Source organism: Acomys minous, assembly GCF_964271855.1.
Source record: "Acomys minous genome assembly, chromosome: 14".
Taxonomy (NCBI): domain Eukaryota; kingdom Metazoa; phylum Chordata; class Mammalia; order Rodentia; family Muridae; genus Acomys; species Acomys minous.
The window spans coordinates 72543966-72562138 of NC_140496.1; the positions used below are offsets into that span (position 1 = coordinate 72543966).

The 18173-nt window shown below is 41.1% G+C and overlaps 2 protein-coding genes across 4 annotated transcripts in view; one reads left to right on the forward strand and one right to left on the reverse strand.

Annotated features, from left to right (window-relative positions):
- Positions 1-9878, forward strand: part of SASS6 (SAS-6 centriolar assembly protein) — a 34095-nt gene extending 24217 nt beyond the window's left edge. For both annotated transcript variants that reach the window (XM_084757263.1, XM_084757262.1), the window contains 3 exons: positions 5508-5602; positions 7220-7314; positions 7412-9878. In XM_084757263.1, the coding sequence (XP_084613389.1) occupies positions 5508-5602; positions 7220-7314; positions 7412-7518 (297 nt within the window). In that variant the 3' untranslated portion in view covers positions 7519-9878. The remainder of the gene's footprint in view (positions 1-5507; positions 5603-7219; positions 7315-7411) is intronic.
- A 230-nt stretch (positions 9879-10108) lies between these two features.
- MFSD14A (major facilitator superfamily domain containing 14A) overlaps positions 10109-18173 on the reverse strand; it is a 31828-nt gene continuing 23763 nt past the window's right edge. Inside the window, exons 9-12 of one of the 2 annotated variants that reach the window (XM_084757266.1) lie at positions 15294-15406; positions 13655-13752; positions 12388-12551; positions 10109-11439 (exon numbers count right to left, since the gene is read on the reverse strand). In XM_084757266.1, coding sequence (XP_084613392.1) covers positions 11233-11439; positions 12388-12551; positions 13655-13752; positions 15294-15406 — 582 coding nt within the window. In that variant the 3' untranslated portion in view covers positions 10109-11232. The remainder of the gene's footprint in view (positions 11440-12387; positions 12552-13654; positions 13753-15293; positions 15407-18173) is intronic. The other variant, XM_084757267.1, reaches the window with a different exon arrangement.

An 18173-nucleotide genomic window follows, 5' to 3' on the forward strand; every position in this document is an offset into this window, starting at 1 on the left:
GTAGCATAGAAAGCCTAGGTATCAGTCCCCGCAATCCTGCCTTATTTCTACTCACCTCTTCATTTTTTAACTCATTGTTTTACTAAGCCTACAAGCGGGAGAGAGATTGTTTTTGTCAGAACTTACTTATCTGTAGGGCGGACTTAACCACCAGCACATTCTAAAATACAGCTTTGGCAACACTGTGTCAAGTGACACATGAGAAACAGTCCCCTCACCCTTGACTTACTAGCAAAGGGTTTTTTTTGTTTTTAGTTTATTTCTTGGTCATTATTATTACAACTAATATTTTGATGTCTAGTTACATGTTCTTAAATATATGGGCAAAATGGGCAATCTCTGCTGTTTGTTTGTTGTTTTGAGACGGGCCTTACTATGCTGTCCTGGGAAGCCATCTTCCCGCCTCTGCTCCCAAGTAGCTAGAGTTACAGGGACAGGGCACTGTTTCAGGCTTCTGAGTCTGTCTCTTTTAAATCATATTTATTCTCTTTTTATTGCTCTCCCTGTCTGTGTGTGTGTGTGTGTGTAACATGGGGAAATCAGTTCTTTCCATCCACTATTTGGGTTCCATTGATTGAACTGAAGTCAGGCTTGGCCACAGGCTTTGTCCAATGAGCTATCTCACTGCCTACCGTCCCTCATGTTTTTCATTAAAACCTGTTTTTTAACCTCTTTATTTTCTTTTCTGTTTTTTGTTTGTTTGTTTGTTTGTTTGTTTGTTTTGAGACATTTCTGTGTATTCTTGGCTGCCCGGAAACTTACTCTCTAGACCAGGCTGGCCTCACTCACAGAGATCTGCCTGTCCCTGCTTCCGAGTGCTAGGATGACAGATGTGCACCACTGTGCCTGGCTTTGTATTTGTGTCTCTCTCTCTCTCTCTCTCTCTCTCTCTCTCTCTCTCTCTCTCTCTCTCTCTCTCTCTCTGTGTGTGTGTGTGTGTGTGTGTGTGTAGGGGACAGAGTTTCTCTGTGTAGCCTTGACTGTCCTCGCTTTGTAGACCAAGTTGGACTTAAACTCAGAGATCCGCTTGCCTCTGTCTCCTGAGTGCTAGATTACAGGCATACCCCACTGCACCCAACCTTTTTAAAGATTGATTTTTATTCACATGTGTATATCTGTGTGTGCCACATGTGTGCCTGTGTCTGTGGAGGCCAGAAGAGGGCACTCCATCCCTAGAGCTGGAGCTGCCGGTGGTTGTGACTGACATGGTGCTGGGACACACACTCTGAACTTCTGTGACAACATCAAGTGCTGCTAACTGCTGGGGTCTTTTTTTTTGCCATCTACCCTCAACAATAAAAGCAGCAAAACACAGAAGATGACTACTTTAAAAAATGAATATATCTTTCTCTGTGAGTTGTATCCTTATCCTATTCTAAATGAGTATATTATTTACAGTATAATTTAGTGGGTTAAGGAAATAGGATCTGGGGCTGGAGAGATGGCTCAGAGGTTAAGAACACTATCTGCTCTTCCAGAGGTCCTGAGTTCAATTCCCAGCAACCACATGGTGGCTCACAGCCATCTATAATGGGATCTAATGCCCTCTTCTGGTGGGCAGGAACTCTTGCAGGCAGAATGTTGCATACATAATAAATAAATCTTAAAAAAAAAAAAAGGCAAGAGGATCTGCAAGGACATGGCAGCAATAGAGCCATGTAATTCAGAGGTTGAAGCAGAAAGCCCACGGTTAGCTTGGGCTGGGCATTGTGGTGCACATCTGTAGTCCCCCACTCAGGAAGCAGGGGCAGCAGATCTCTGAGTTTGAAGCCAGCCTGGTCTACATATCAAGTTCTAGACAGTCAGGGCTACATAGTGCTTGTGTTTCAAAACAAAACCATGAGAACCCCAAAAAGCTGGCAAACTTTCCCCAAACACTTCCTGGATACTACCTTAAGTCTGGCCCTTAAGAGCTTCTGCATCCTTCCACGACTGGGCGCTCTCAATTCAGTTGTAACTGTAGTCAGCGAACGGAAGTGTCTCATTGTAGTTTTCACTTGCATTTCCCTAAGTTACCGAGAGCCGGGCTGGGTGGTGCATGCCTTTAATCCCAGCTCTTGGGGGTTGGGGCAGAAGTTGACTGATTTCTGTGAGTTAGAGGCTAGTCATGTAAGTTCCAGGACAGGGTTACCATGCAGATAGATGGATAGATAGATAGATAGATAGATAGATAGATAGATAGATAGATAGATAGATAGATAGACAGACAGACAATAGATACATACATACATACGTACATACATACATAAATAGATGTTTCTAAGATTAAACTCTTTCATGTTCTCTATTGCCCTCAGTATATCTGCTATGTGAAATAGATTTTTTTAGTCTTTTCTCAATTTAAAAAAAACAAACTAGTGGGAGTTTGCTCTCTCCACTATTAAGTTCTGAGGATACAGGCTAAGCCGCAAGCTCCCCAACCTGCTAAGCCATCTCACCAGCTCTGTTTCCAAATATATAAACAATTTCTTTCTTTTTTCTTTTTCAGTGCTTTTTCAAGACAGTGTTTTTCTGTGTAGCCATGGCTGTGGAGATAGATCCACCTGCCTCTGCCTCCTGAGGGCTGGGATTAGCATGTACCACCACCGCCCGGCTCATAACCAATTTCTTATTGAGACGATTCCCTATATATTCTGGACTATGTCCCCCAACACGTATGGTTTGGAATGTTTTCTGTCAGTTTATGTCTCCTCCTTTTGTTTCAGTCTGTTTACTTTCCTTCCTTCCTGTTTGGCTTTGGTACCGAGGCTATGTAGCCCAGGCTATCCCCGAGCTCACGTTTCTTATGTCTCATCCCCGCATGCTGGCACTGCAGGTGTGTGCCATCTTGCCTATTGGCTCCTTTTTATATTATAGATGGCCATGAAACTTTACATTTTAATTTATCTGTTCTGTTCTAAGTGTTTGGATGTTTTCCTTGCTAGGCAAGCACTTTGCTACTAAGCTACACACACAAGCCTTAGTCTTTGATGCTTTCAGGTAGGGTCTCACTCTGTACTCACACTGGCCTTAATTCCGTCCTCTAAACCTCAGCTTTCCAATGCTAATGTTAGAGCCTCATCTCAGCGGAGACGACTGCTTTTCTGTTGGCTCCAGCTTACTGTGGAGCCTATCTATTATTTCCCTTTGTCAGTTTTAAGATTCTTCTTTATTTCGTCCCCTTTCCTTTGTGCTGAGAACTGAGTCAAGCCTTGCACATGCCAGGCAGGTGAGCACCACTGAGTTGTGTGTCCTCAAGCCCTGCTGCTTCCTGAGTGTTTGTTCTGCTTACAACATGGTTATAATGGGTGCTCTGACGCGTCTCCTTACCATCTGCCTGTTTGTTAGCCTATGGTGGTATAATTTGGGTTCTCTCTTCAGGAAAGTGAGTTTGGGTTTTCCTGGCTCTTTGCTAGTTTTGGATTATAATCTGGGTCATTTATTGTGAACCTTTAGAGTCTGTACAAGTTGTAAATAAGATACCTTTTAAAAAGGTACTCGCAGCTGGGCATGGTGGCGCACACCTTTAATCCCAGCACTTGGGAGGCAGAGGCAGGTGGATCTCTGTGAGTTCGAGGCCAGCCTGGTCTACAGAATGCGTCCAGGACAGCCAAGGCTAACACTGAGAGGCCCTGTCTTGAAGGAAAAAAAAAAATGGTACTCACTAATTGAAGTTTCAAGGTCCAACTTGTTTCTACAGACTGTTCTCAGAGTTAACTGTTTTATAGGATTTGCTGTTTTTATCTGTCCCCAATATGCAACATCCAGTGACTGTTCTTGACCTGAGAGCAGATCCCTGGAGTTTAGCTTCCATAAGTCTTTGGGCCACTGTTGGAGTCAGATCACGCATGTGTAGCTCCTAACATTGTTTTGATGTATTTGGTGCTGAGAGCCATCACTCCGAGTCTTTTTTTTTATCTATTCAGTAAATATACACATTTAATTATAAAGTTAAAAACATGTGTAATGTATATACATTAATATATATGCATTTTACATCTATCATTTATTGACATTTTGTTGTTTTTTTATCCTAAAGATCTTTTTTTAATTAATTTATTCATATTACATATTGTTAGCCCTTCTCCTGTTTCCTCCCATTCTTCCCTCCCTCCCACTTCCCCCCTTCTCCCCTCCCCTATGTCTGTGATTGAGGGAGACCTCCTCTCCCTATATATGCTCTTAGAGTATCGAGTCTCTTCTTGGTAACTTGCTATCCTTCCTGTGAGTGCCGACAGGCCTCCCCATCCAGGGGACGTGGTCAGAAAAGGGGCACCAGAGTTCATGTGAGAGTCAGATCTCACTTTCCACTCAACAGTGGCATCGCTCCGGATTCTTACATGTACTGTGCCCACATGGCATGCTGTGCCAGACAGCTTTAACTGCATAGTATGTAGTCTCAGGTTTACCCTGTTCCTACTTGCTTCCTGTATTGTGCATTTTTTCCTTGTCCTTGGTTTTGGGAGACTGTTGGTGTTACTTGCAAAAATGAGAGAAAACATGGACAGAGATAATTATGTTTGGTTATTTTGCTTAAGGTGATGTCCTTCATTTCTATCAATTTTGCTGCAAAGGATCTGTGTGTGTGTCTGTGTGTCTGTGTCTGTGTGTGTGTGAATCACACACCGTATTTTCTCCTTATATTTTAATGGGCACCTAGGCTGACCCTGTGTTGGCTGTAGTGGACTGCCATGCAGTCAGCACGGGTGTACATTTATCTTTCTGTCCTCTGGCTTTGAGTCCTTTCGGTGTACACACAAGAATGAACTAGTCACAGGAACGCCATGTGGCATGTTGTGAAGAGTATCTGTATGGGTCTTTACAGTAACTATATTTACTTATTACATCCTCACCACAGGCTGTGAATTCCTTACTTGCCAGATCCTACCAGCATTTGTTCATGCTTTTATTTTGATAATTAGCATTCTACCTAGGACATGAAGTTACTTCAGTGTAATTTTGGGTTCTATTTTCCTGATTGCTAACATCTTTGAGCAATTTTTCCATATTGGCTCTTGATCCTTCTAGCACATGAGATCTGGGCATTTGCTACCAGACCAGCCAAGCCTTGGGTAGTTTCAGTCCTGGCACCAACCTAAATGCATCTGTGCTCACGCCAAAGTAACTATTGGAGAGGGAGTAACTCATGTTCTTCCCTTGTTGCTTTCATTGCGGGGAGCTTTTGTCTTGAGGAAAAGTCAGGTTCTTTTTAAGTCACAAAAGAATGTGCTTGTACTATAAACTATAGGTAAAACTTTTTGTTTAAGATGTATGTATTATGTGTAAGTGTTCTGGCTGCGTGGAGAACTGCGGGTCAGAAGAGGACACCAGATGTCATTACAGATGGATGTGTGGCACTATGTGTTTGCTGGACAAGCAGATGGTGCTCTTAACTGCTGAGCTGTCCATCTCTCCAGCCTCTAAAACCTTTATTTTTATTATCTGGATTTATCAAGAAGCAAAACCTAAGCACTCAGCTCAGCATGAAACTGCCTCAGTTCTGAGTTCATGCTCTGTTCTCCCCACAGGTTCAGTTTAATTTGCAGCTTACAAAACCAAGCACAGTGCTAGATGCGCAGCCAGGAGCAGCTGTTAGCAGGCCTTGTCCACCTGATAAGGAAAAGTAAGTACTCGGTGGTCATAACATTTTTCCTTCGCTTCTTTGAAAGTCACTTTTTAAAAAGATTTATTTTTAAGTGTGACTATTTTGCCTGTATGTATACTTGTACACAACACATGCGCCTGGTTCCTACAGAGGTCAGAAGATGATGCTGGATCCCCTAGAACTGGAACTGCAGATGGTTGTGAGCTGCCACGTGAGTGCTAGGAACCCAACCTGGGCAGGCCTTCTCAAGAACAGCAAGTGTTCCGGGTGCTGCATCTTTGTAGCCCTGGAAAGTCACTTTAAAAAATGTCGGCAGTGTCTAAAAGCCATGAGGCCTGCAGTTTATCTCTGACCTCTTTGTAGAGACAAGGTCTCACTGCATAGCTCTGATGGTCTTAGAACTCACTATGTAGACAGGATGGCCTCAAACTCAGAGAAATTGCTTGGTTCTGCCTCAAGTGCTGGGATTGAGAGTGTACACCACCAATTTAAGATGAAAATTTAGAGTTCCTTTAAGCTATGAAAAAATGATTTGTCTTATGTGGTTTTAAATTATAGGATCCCCTTTGGCATAATAAAAGATTTTCTTGTAAATAATGATAGCTGTTGTAATATTTGGATATATGTGTAGAAATCCCTTCTTCTGCTAGGCATGGTACACACCTTTAATTTTACCAATCAAGTGGCAGAGAAGAGCAAAATGCAAAATGCCAGGGCTACATAGTCAGACCCTGTCTCAGAAAGAGCGCTACAGAGATGGTCTAGTGGCTCTCTTCCATAGGACCTGGGTTTAATTCCCACACCCATATGGCTGCTCACAGCTTTGTAACTCTTCTAATAGGGCACTGCACGCAGGTCCGGACATATATGCAGGCAAAACACTCATACACATTAAAACAAACAAATATACATGCAGTTTTTTTGTTTTGTTTTGTTTTTTGAGACAGGGTTTCTCTGTGTAATAGCATTGGCTATCCTGGAACTCCTTGTAGACCAGGCTGGCGTTGAATTCACAGAGATTCATCTGCCTCCGCCTCTGGGATTAAAGGCATATGCCATGACGCCCAGCTCACATGCGTACTTTTTAAAAATAATATTCTTAAATCAGTTATGTATTTCTCCTGCCATGTATCTCTTGTATTTTTCTTCTTCTAAGTCTATTTTTACTCTAGTAAACTCAAGATAATATTCTCAACATATAAGCTGTTTTCCCCTGTATTTTCTCATCCCCACCCCATGTGTATTTGCTATGATATAAAATCTTTGGTACTTATAGAATTTATTTAACTTATACATAAAAGTTCTTATCTTACTACAGCTTAAAGTTTACTCTTTTTCTAGAAGGAAAATATTATGTATAGATTAAGGTTTTTTTTGCTTAGGAAATCAGTCAAAATCCCAGTACTCGGGAAGCAGAGGTGGGCAGATCTGTGAGTTCGAGGCCAGATTGGTTTATCTATAAAGTGAATCCAAGACAGCCAGGACTACAAGAGAAACCCTGTCTTGAAAATCCAAAACAAACAACCCCCCCAAACCAAAACAGAACAACAACAACAAAATAGAGAGACAGAGACAGAGAATGAACAATTAAGTGAAATTTAAGACAAAAAAAAAATTTTTTCCCCTTTCTTCAAGCGGTGAAAATTTAGGACTGGAATCCAAATACTTGAAGAAAAGAGAAGATAGCATTCCTTTACGTGGACTCAGCCAGAATCTATTTAGCAATTCAGGTGAGGAGACATCTGTACTGAGTGTGGTACAATGCTGTTTTCATTGCATGTCTAAGACTGAAATAGTAACAGGTTGTATGTTTTGTCTCTTTTGCAGACCATCAGAAAGATGGCATGCTGGGGGCATTACAGACATGTTCCAAGCCCACAATTGTCCCCTCTTCATCTTCTGCATATTTCCCTGGGCAGCTACCAAATAGTTAATCCAACACCTGTTATTTCTTATTGATAGTTTAGAGATGAGAGTGGTTTAACAGTCCATTGACACCACCATTGAGTTCTTGTTCCTGTTAGGTCATTTCGATCCTTTATAGTACTGCTGCCATTTATAAACTAAGGGGACTGATAAAGTTCTAATTAAATGGTATTTTTATTCTGTGAACAGAATGTTTCAAAAAAATATCACTTAATTTTATCAGGTTCTTACCAGTTGGTGTGAATAAGGGACACCCTAATGAAAAATACACCCTGCAAAGGAACAGTAGTAATAAGCTGAAGAAAGCTTGCGAGTCATGCTGTCGCTTTTATTAGTAAAACAATTCTTAATTTGCTGAGAATTGGGAGAGCTTCCACTTGTGATCACTATCTTTACATTGACGTCCTTATACTACTATTAAAGGTTCCCTCCATTTTTTAAAAAAGATTTATTTATTATGTACACAGTGCTCTGCCTGCATATACAACTGCGGGCCAGAAGAGGGCATCAGATCATATTATAGGGGTTGTGAGCCACCATGTGGTTGCTGGGAATTGAACTCAGGACCTGGAAAAGCAGCCAGTGCTTTTAACCTCTGAGCCATCTCTCCAGCCACTCCTCCATTTTTTACGTTAGTTTTTGAGACAGGATCTCTATTATGTAGCTCAGATTGTTCTGGAACTTGCTTTGCATGTAGACCAGGCTGGCCTCAAACTCAGATCCACCTGCCTCTGCCTCCCAAGACCTGGGACTAAAGGTATGTGCCACCATACCTGATGCATATATTTTAATTTATTCTTTTTCCTCCCTACTCCTCCAGATGGTCTCCACCTCCCTATCCACCCAATTTCATGTTCTTTCTTCCTCAAAGAGGGGGGAAATCCAACAACAAGAAAAAAAATCTAAACCAAAGCCAATGGCGGCCAGCTACTCTTGGGCATGGGCGTGTGGAATTTGGTTGATATGCCACCCGTGACACTCTTAAGCACTGAAACATTTTTTGATCTATGAAATAATTTTTATATAAAAATAATGTAGACAGTGTATTTACATAATGGAAGTGCTTTAGTCATCTGAGCTAAACAGGATTTTGACATGATACAAATCTTCAGTATAATAGCATTATAAACATTCATAGTACTTTTTAGACTATCAGTGCTAATAAAGCAGGAAAGTGAACTATTGGAAGTTACAACTTTCTCATTACTAAAAACTTCCTTAGAAATTAAGTCATTTCAAACACATACACACACAACCTTTACAGTGGGAGCTGGATAGATGGCACCGTAGTTAAGATCTGCTCTTACAGAGGACCCAAGTTCAGTTCCCAGCATGCACGTTGGAGTGGCTTAAAATAGCCTGGAACTCTGGCTCCTGAAGATCCACTGTCATCAGCAGACACCACACCCATGTGCAAATACCTGTGTATGGACACACATACAAAATACAAGTTTTAAAATCTGAAACCTATCATCTTAGAGGTCCCATTTTGCTTTCTTGTTGACAACCACTCAACGGAAATTAAAATCCTTGTAAGACCCCAAAATCCTATTTGTAAAATTCTAACAATCATGCAATAGTTTAAAAGTTTCAGGGGGCCGAAGAGGTGGCTCAGTGGCTGACTAGCACTGGCTACTCTGATTTCCAGAGGACCTGGTTCCATTCCCAGCACTCACATGGCAGCTCATAGTTGTATGTCACCCCAGTCCCAGAGACCTGATGCCCTCCTCTGCTCTGAGTGCATCAGGCATGCCTGTGGTGTCTACATACACATGTAGGCAGAACACTTATACACATTAGAGAATCTTTTCAAGTACTTTACACAGCTGAATACATGGAGATTGTGGCATGTTAACTTCACTAGGGCCACGGGAAGACAGGGACCTTTAATCTCACTTTCAGGATGCTGGCAACTGCTAGGTATCGTCAACAAGGGGTGTGATAAAAGTGTAGTGATGGTAAGAATATTGTTCCAACTATTTGAAAGCACTTATTCTGGGAAGAAGTCTCCTGTCAGGCTGGACTGTTGTAAATACTGTGTAGTACGCATAAGGGGCTGTGGCAGGCAGACGTGACATATATAGCTTTTTAAGAGATATTCTACCCCAATTTATAAACACACACTCCTAAGATAGGTGGCTCATTTCCACAGCAGGCTGTTAGCAAGCTGTTTCTGTGCTAAGTGTCCATGCACATAGATATCTATGTGCTCTACCTCTTCAACTTTTGATTTTTTTTTTGTGGTGTACATTGTACATGTGTCAATAATCAAAATGTTGCTTTAATGTGATTTCTAAAAACTGTGATCTTTGTTAATAAAGTACTGAAACTTGGGAGCTTTATATGCCAGAAGGAAAATAAAGACTGTCCTGCAGTGTCTGTGCTTAGGTAATCAACTACTTCCAGTTCACTTGCAAACTTTGCATTTTTAGCCTCAGGGTTTTTTCTTTTTTGTTTTGGTAAAGTGAGGGCAAGCAAATGGACTACAGAGAAGGTAAGATAAGGTAAGATTTGTTACTATAAAAATGCTTATGGTAACAAAGCCCAAACAAGCCTCACAGGGACTCACAGATCAAGACTTTTTTAAAAAGAAAAAAATCATTAAAATATTTAATTTTATTAACAGAATATTTACATTTTGAGACCTTATTTAATCGTAGTGAATGCTCCAAGTTTAAAAAGCATTAGGCAGTAACCACACACAAGATGAAAACAGTGTAAACTATACAATACTTTATGTACAATTTTTACAAAGTAACACTTTTTAAATAATATAACTGGACACAAAAATATACACTTTAGAGAAATTCACATCAGTAATTGTATAAAGCTCTCTTCTAGGGTCCTGAAAATTTAGGACAAACATTAGCTCTGTAAATAAAGTGTTACTGTGACAGTCCTGAAAGGCCACTATATATATTTATCTACATATAGATATCACATTGACATTTTCAAGGCTACCAGCTTTACTATATAGTTTTTAGATTATGTATTCAAGTGTTGAGGTCCTTATGATTATGCAACATCAAAGGAATAGTGGTATAAGAAGCAGAGAATTTTAACAAATTGAGCCAGAACATAGCTGTATAGGCTCTGTATAGGCCCAATTTAAATTCTAAGTGGCTGGTATCTTCATACTTCAAAACAGTAGTGAATGTCTTAAATAAAATTATGGCAAACAAGCTCAAAACATGATTCTGATTTTCTACAATTTTCACAAGTTTTTGTTGTTTTAAATGCAAACAATTCTTTACCATTTCTTTATTCTAGTGCATCTGCATTAAGGCTTTGAATTATTTGGCCCAAGATTTTACAATGTTAAGATCTGACTCGGGCTTTTACAACGTTAAAGCGAACAGGTCCGTAACCATCCTGCCTACTGTGTCACTGAGTCAGCGCTTGCAGGTAAAGGCTCAACAGCTAAGGAAATGGCAGCAGAGACGTGCTGACAGCGGAGTTACATATATAGCTTTAATTAAAGATGTGTGATAAAACAGTTTAGTGGCAAGAGAATGGTGCTAATAAACAAAAGGTTTCTTTTAGAAAGAAATTGTAACATCTTTGGAAAACTGTCCAGTTCTTTCTTTAGTTCCCACGGAGTTCATGCAGATATTTCTTAAGACAATCTTAAAGTACACTGTAGATGGAAATGGAATGTACATCCAGAACTACAGGTGAAAACTAAGACCTGGGTGCTGACAGAAGTCCTCCTGATTCGGTCATCACACATTTGTGTCCTGGAGCAAAGGTTCTTTGGCCTCCCCTGGCGCTTGCGTACTGTGAGGATGGCTGTGACTACCACAGTGCTTTCTCCAGCTGCTGGACCTTAAACTTAAATTAGTATGTTCTGGAATAAACAAGGCAACGAGCAGAGCCAGCAGTACTGAACAGGCTCCAAAGAGGAAGGGGGGACCAGGGATGATGGAATTCTGAGGAAGAAACAATAATTAGAATTTTTTGCACAGACCCCACCCAACCCCTGATAATTGCTCAGCAACTGCTTGCTTGGATTTTTAATGACTTCATTAAAGCAACAGCTATAAAATACATCACTTTTCAGGAGAAAAGGTATCCTTATTATTGCAAAATCCTGCCCATAAAAACTGACAAAGTAAATTAGACAACTGTGCTTTTAGTACAGAGCCTGAAAACAGGTGTTCTGTGTGCTTCCACTGAATCTGCTATTCCCTGAAGACAAGAGACTTGGAGTCAAGCAAAGCTACACACATATTTATACACCTTTAGAATCAATACTATTTTGTTTCAAAAACATGATATTGCTAACCACTAAAAGAAAACAGACCAAACAGATTTTTATTTTAGCCCTAAATCACATTTATTGTGAGCAAAGCCCTCCAACTGTTTTTCTTGTATGTAGCCTACGACATTAAATAGGCATGGCTGGAATAACTCTGGCTTAATCAAGGAAATTAAAGAGCTGTTTGTACTGGCTCAATGGTCCATGTGGTTTGGCATTGGTAATTTCAGTTGGGAAATAAAGCAAGTCAACAAATGTATGCATAACCGGCTCACTCCCATCTACAGATGCAAGAAGGCTGTGAGACGCTATACAAGTCAGAAGAAAAGCAATAGTATGGAATGGAGAAATGGCTGACATGCCAACATAGGCTTTTAAATGATTTTTTCACTCTTAGGGGAAGCCGTATGCACAGCCAGTTTTGCAAGGTAGTGCCTAGAAGAATAGTCTCTTAGGCTTTAATTTTTAATATTACTTAAGGTCTATTCATGCTATAACCAGACTTGAGGCTCTCTCTCAAAACACCAGAAATAATTTTACGTAAAAGCTTTTGTTTTCAAAAACATCCTATAATCCAGCCAAATAAATAGAACATTTTAACATGTGAATGAAGAGTTACCTGTTCAAAGTGATGCTGAGGGCTTGTGTTTGTCCCTAGGTCTGTTCCTGTGATTGGCAGTTCTTTAAGTTCTACATGGAAAATGTAGAAAATGAACCCATAAAGGGCTGGTCCCAGACCATTGCACAACCCTCGGATTCCCGTTATCATTCCTTGAACAACACCTACATGTTTAAAGAAATAGAACATTATCGTTTAAATTTTTTTTCATTTATTATAATTTATTCAGATTACATCACAATTGTTATCCCCTCGCTTGTATCTTCCTGTTCCCCATACTCACATTATCCTTTTCCTACTCTTAAAAAACTGCAAATGTGAAATCAATCTACATGGAGATTTTTAATGTTACTAGTAGCTTACTTTAATGGCATTAAATGCTACTGAGAAGCCATTAGTTACTGCAAAAGCACTTGGCTTTTGGCTGTAAACCAGTCAGGAACTAATAAGAACATTAAAAATCATTCCACACAGTTTACTACTTGGTCATACTACTGAGTTTGAGTTTCAGTTTCTCTAGAATCATTCTAAGTGAAAATGTTACTTGTTTTTACCACAGGCTTTCCCTGCCTCGTTTATCTCAGTGAACACTGCCCCCTTTCTCTTACAGCCAAGTACAGGACCGTCTTCATCTCTTAGAATAACAACAAATGAATGTTCCTACCACAAAGGTCCTTGTGTTTACTCATGTCTTACATCCACAGATGGTTGAAGCTATGGGAATTTTAAAGGCTTATGAGGAACCCTAAGGTACCTATCACAATAGCAAAATGACAGTGAAACCTTAATAGTAAATTAAGACACAAATGTACAGTGTCCAACACAGGCTCGTGTGTTGAGTGCTCAGTCCCTTTTGGTAGTGCTGCTTGGGGGTGAGTCCTTGGAGGAGTTTCCTCTTAGCTATTCACTGTCAGCCATTATGGTTAGTAGCTCCTGCTTCATGTCCCTGCTGGCATAACCCTCCCTCAGGGCCAACAGGCAAGGCCACGCAACCACGGACTGAGTCCTCTGAAAACAGTGGCCCAGATAAATCCTTCAAGTTATTTCTGTTGGGTTATTTTGTCACAATACAAAAGCTAATGCAGCCAAAGATTGAATATTTAAAAAGACAAGTGACTAATAGTGACTGGAAATTAGTGTCTCAGAACCTGTGGACCATAGGCAGCAAACTTCAAACACTACTATAAGATACCCTTGGCTTCAGTACTTGTGCAAGAGAAATCCACAGAAACAATAGTCTGTTCTTTTAAGTAACATAACAACTCACCCTGTTGGTCAGCATCAGCAGTTCGTGAAACAAGGGCACTAACAGCTGGAAAAGTAATGCTAGACATGGCTGCTACTGCCCCAGCAGCCCACATCATCCTGTAATCAAAGCAGCAAAACAAAAATTAATGCTGCGTCTCCATTTTTCCTGTTAAATCAAACCAAGTCATCCTGACTGCAATGGCTGTGGTGCAGAAAAGGGAAGTGTGCTTTCCCTTCCTCTTAAGTGGCTCTGGGCAAGTCACTTAAAGGTATATTCCACGTATTCTAGAAGCAGCAACTACTTGCTTACAAAAATGTGTGATACTTTGTTGTAAGATTGAGTTGTCAAGTTCCAAACCCATTATATATATGGAATATCCTTTGTATGGGAAGTTGAGAGGTTATGTTGAGGATTATACACAAAAGTAATAAACATCAAGTATTTTTAAACACTGGAGCCAGCAATCCTCCAATGTCCCCATGGATTTGTACTCAGTTTAAAGATCACTGATTGGCTGTCATCTCGGAAATATAAATAGGCAAATAAGGTGGATGTTCCTGGCTTCTTGTTTGGAAGAAATACATATGCAAAGGCTAGACTGGAAAACACATCACCCACTAAGACACATTCTTAGCGTTTACTAATACCCAAGTCCAAAGCAGAGGTGGGCAGCCCAACACCACCCATCCTGTAGGACTCGAGCCTGCAAGAAATGTGAGCTGCTGAGGCTGGAGAGTCAGTGTACTGTCTGCTCTTCCAGAGGTCTGAGTTCAATTTCTGACAAGCACGTGGTGGCTCACAACCATCTGTAATGTGATCTGATGCCCTCTTCTGACCATGCAAATAAGCACTCATATATAATAAATAAAATCTTAAAAAGAGAAAGACGGCAGGCTGAGCCGGGTTGTGAAGCCAGGATGGAAGTAGGTGGACTGCTCATTCCCCACTTGCCAGTGAAGAACGCTGTTTTGTTGTTGTTGGTTTGGTTTTTGGGGGGATGGGGAGGTGGGTGGTTGTTTTTCCTTTAACCAGAAAAACAAGCTATGTAATAAAGCTGTCAGGGTGTTCTTGCCACAGGGCTTTGTTGCTGCACTGTTTCCTAGTAACATGATTAGATTAAATGCTCCTTAGAGATTCAATAGCTTGATAATCTCATGGGGGGAAAACAGTATGTAGCCTTAAGCTACCCCAGAACATATATATATATATATATATATATATATATATATGTGGGAAATCGTTCTATGCTTTAAAGCACAGCAAGAAATAGATTCAAGTCACTAGCTTAGCAGGAAAGGGCAGAGCTGGGCACACCTGCAGTCCTAGCACCTGTAAGGCTGAGGCAGTCTCAGCTAGAAAAAGAAAAGGAAAAAAAAAATTGTAACGGGGGTATAGCGATCTCCATGGCCCAGGAGATGAACCCACTTCCAGTACATGCACACATGGACAGCTCTGATCGGATTCTGGGTTAAATTCACACACACCACAAACAAGAGGCTAGGAGATTAGGAGACAGATGTGTCGGAGAGTCAGAAGAAGATCAGGACGCAGGTAGTAGAGGTTTGATATAATCAAAAATATAGCATACAAGAAAATAAACATTTCAAAGAATATTTTAAAAAACTAGGAAAACGAACATTATGATATTTATACCTACCAAGGTTCTGAACCAAAGCCATACCATGCCAGCTGCAATATTTGAAATCCCAGACCCAATAAGATGGTGTTCTTATTTCCAATTGACCTCATGAGTAAACTCAAGACTATGGTCTGAAAGACAAACAATTATCACAAAGGTTTTTTTTTTCTTTTAAAAAAAGTATATTTATTTATTTGCAGGAAATGGTTCTCTCCTGATAACAAGCACCTTCAACCACTGAACCATCTTGCTAGCCCACATGGCAGTTTTTAAAGAATATTTAGAAAGGTGGTTTCTTTGCTGTAATCAAGTGCCTTCTACTTGGTGTGGTTCCTCAGCCGTAATTGCCAACTAGCTCAGAGCTCAGTTCCAGGCTGACCCATGCAGCGTCAGAGCTACACCGCCCCAGTCTCACTTTCTATGCTCATAGTACACTTGACACGAGGACCAACACTGGCCAAGAACTCTGGCCCCTGATGGAGATGCCCACAGCCTTGAAGGAAAGCTCAAGGCCAGGTGAGCCCTAGTAGTGGTTTGGATGAGAATGGGCCCCATCCACTCATCTGTGTTTTATACTTGGTCCTCAGTTGGTGGAACGGCTTGGAAAGTATCAGGTATGGCCTTATTGGAGGAGATGTGTCACTGGGTGTGTGTGGGCTTTGGGATTTCAAAAGCTCCACCATTCTCAGTGCTTTCTCACCTGCGTGAGACCAGATGTAAGCTCTCAGGTACTGCTCCAGAAATGTGTCTGCCTACCGGTTGCCATGTTCCCCACCATAACAGTCATCAACTCTAGCCCTCTGGAACTGTAAACCCCAGATTAAACTCTTCTATAAATTGGCCTGGTCATGGTGTCTTATCAAGCAATATAAAAGTAACAAAGATATAAATCAAAACTATCCTATGGCCCAATGATAACCCATAACTTCATCTAAACCTGCTGCTGAAACCGTGAGGATTCTAGGAACTATGAAGTATGATTTGGGAAATTTATATTTCAGAGCATAGACTTTGAAAAAAACAGGCTAGGCCACAGTCTTTGAGTGGAGGTAACAGCAGCCATTTTAGAATTCAACATTGGATGAAACGAAGCCTCTATATGAAGTTTAGAGCAGTGCCTGGAACATAGGAAGTGCTTAATAAATGGTTTTATGAGTCAATGGACATTCCTCTATGTCACACCTAGCTGAAATACAGCATAGATTGGGGTGTCAAAAATAACTTTGCTATTCTAACTAAAGCTGAGCAAATGGTACAACATAGCTAATACGTCTGTAGAAGTGGTGCCATAAATTGAAATTTTTGTTTTCTTTCTTTCTTTCTTTTTTTTTTTTTGGTTTTTCGAGACAGGGTTTCTCTGTGTAGCCTTGGCTGTCCTGGACTCGCTTTGTAGGTCACGCTGGCCTCGAACTCACAGAGATCCTCCTAACTCTGCCTCCCAAGTGCTGGGATTAAAGGAATGCACCACCAGGCCCAGCTTTGTTTGTTTGTTTGAGGAGTAAGTTGAAATTTCATCATTTAACATCTTATGAGGCTTGGTCATACATATGCTAGTAAAAAGCAAAGTTACCTCTAGGTGTGTGGTGACTCAGTTCTGAAACCTGAGGCTGAGTCAGGAGAAGAGCTGGCCTGTGCGTGAGGCCAGCTTAGGCTACAGTTGCGCTCTAGGCTAGCGTGAGTTAGATAGAATGAGTCCTTGCTTCAAAAAAAAACGTTCCTAGGGCCAGGCATGGTGGGGCATGACTGTAATCCCAGCACCGGGGAGACAGAGGCAGACAGATCTCTGTGAGTTCAAGGGCAGCGTGGGCTACAGAGAAACCCTGTCTTGAATCCTCCCCCTTAAAAAAAAGAAAGAAAGAAAGAAAGAAAGAAAAAAGGTTCCTAGAGGCTTCTCAGATGAGAACCCAGTATCAGCAGAGAAGGCTCCTAGCGGGACCTGAGGACTCAGCTTTCTTCTCTAATACTCTGGTAAGTGAAGCGCATACAGGGAGGCCCAGGCCTGCCCACCTGTAGGCTTAGACTCTGCTAGGCAATCAACAAAATTCCCTGACCAGCAGTCTGCCAGGAGACCTTCAACTCACTAAAAACCATCTGGATAAAGCTAGTATTTCTCAGTCTAACAGCATACGAGGATTCAACTTTTATTTCCTCTAATACAATTTTGTGTATGTTACTTTCCTTTAAGGCAATAAATAGCACACTTCCTATTGCTCGTGGGTAGACAATATCGCAGACAACTTATATATTAAAAGGACCGGAATGCAAAAAATTTATAGACCACATCAGAGGAAGACTTCGGTCAACGAAAGAAAACTTTTGAGTATACTCAAAACTGTGTTAGGTCTCACGCAGTCCGTATGTCCAGAAATGACAGTCTTGGCTCAATTCAATCTGGACTATAGAAGGATTTCTGGTTGTTAGATAAAAGTCAGCATTCCTTAGGAACTTGTGAAACGTGTTCCACCTGCCAAAAGGAGTGTCACTTCCCTTGCCTCTGGCAGAAGGGATGTATGTTTCACCATAGACGCGAACCTGGGGTTGCAAATCACAGTTCATGCTGGCCTCCAGGCTCCCTCAGGCTTATTCACAAGGCTCCTTATAAGTCTGGAAGTCCACACTAGCTTCCGGACCCCCACAGCCTTCTCTCCTGCAGCCACTCATCCTCATATGCACTACGGTCTGTTCCCTCTCTTGCTATCTTCACTTCCCTAGTCCAGTCTGGTTATGTGTTTTTCTCTATTTGCTCTGGACTCTTCAGATGCCTTTGGCTGTTCTCTCTTACATACAGTAAAGACCTAAGGGAACAGTCATTTCATAGTTTCTTTACTATATATGTCCTGGCATACCCTGTGGCATTCGATTTCTTTCTGGGAAGGACAGGGGTAATGCTTACTGATT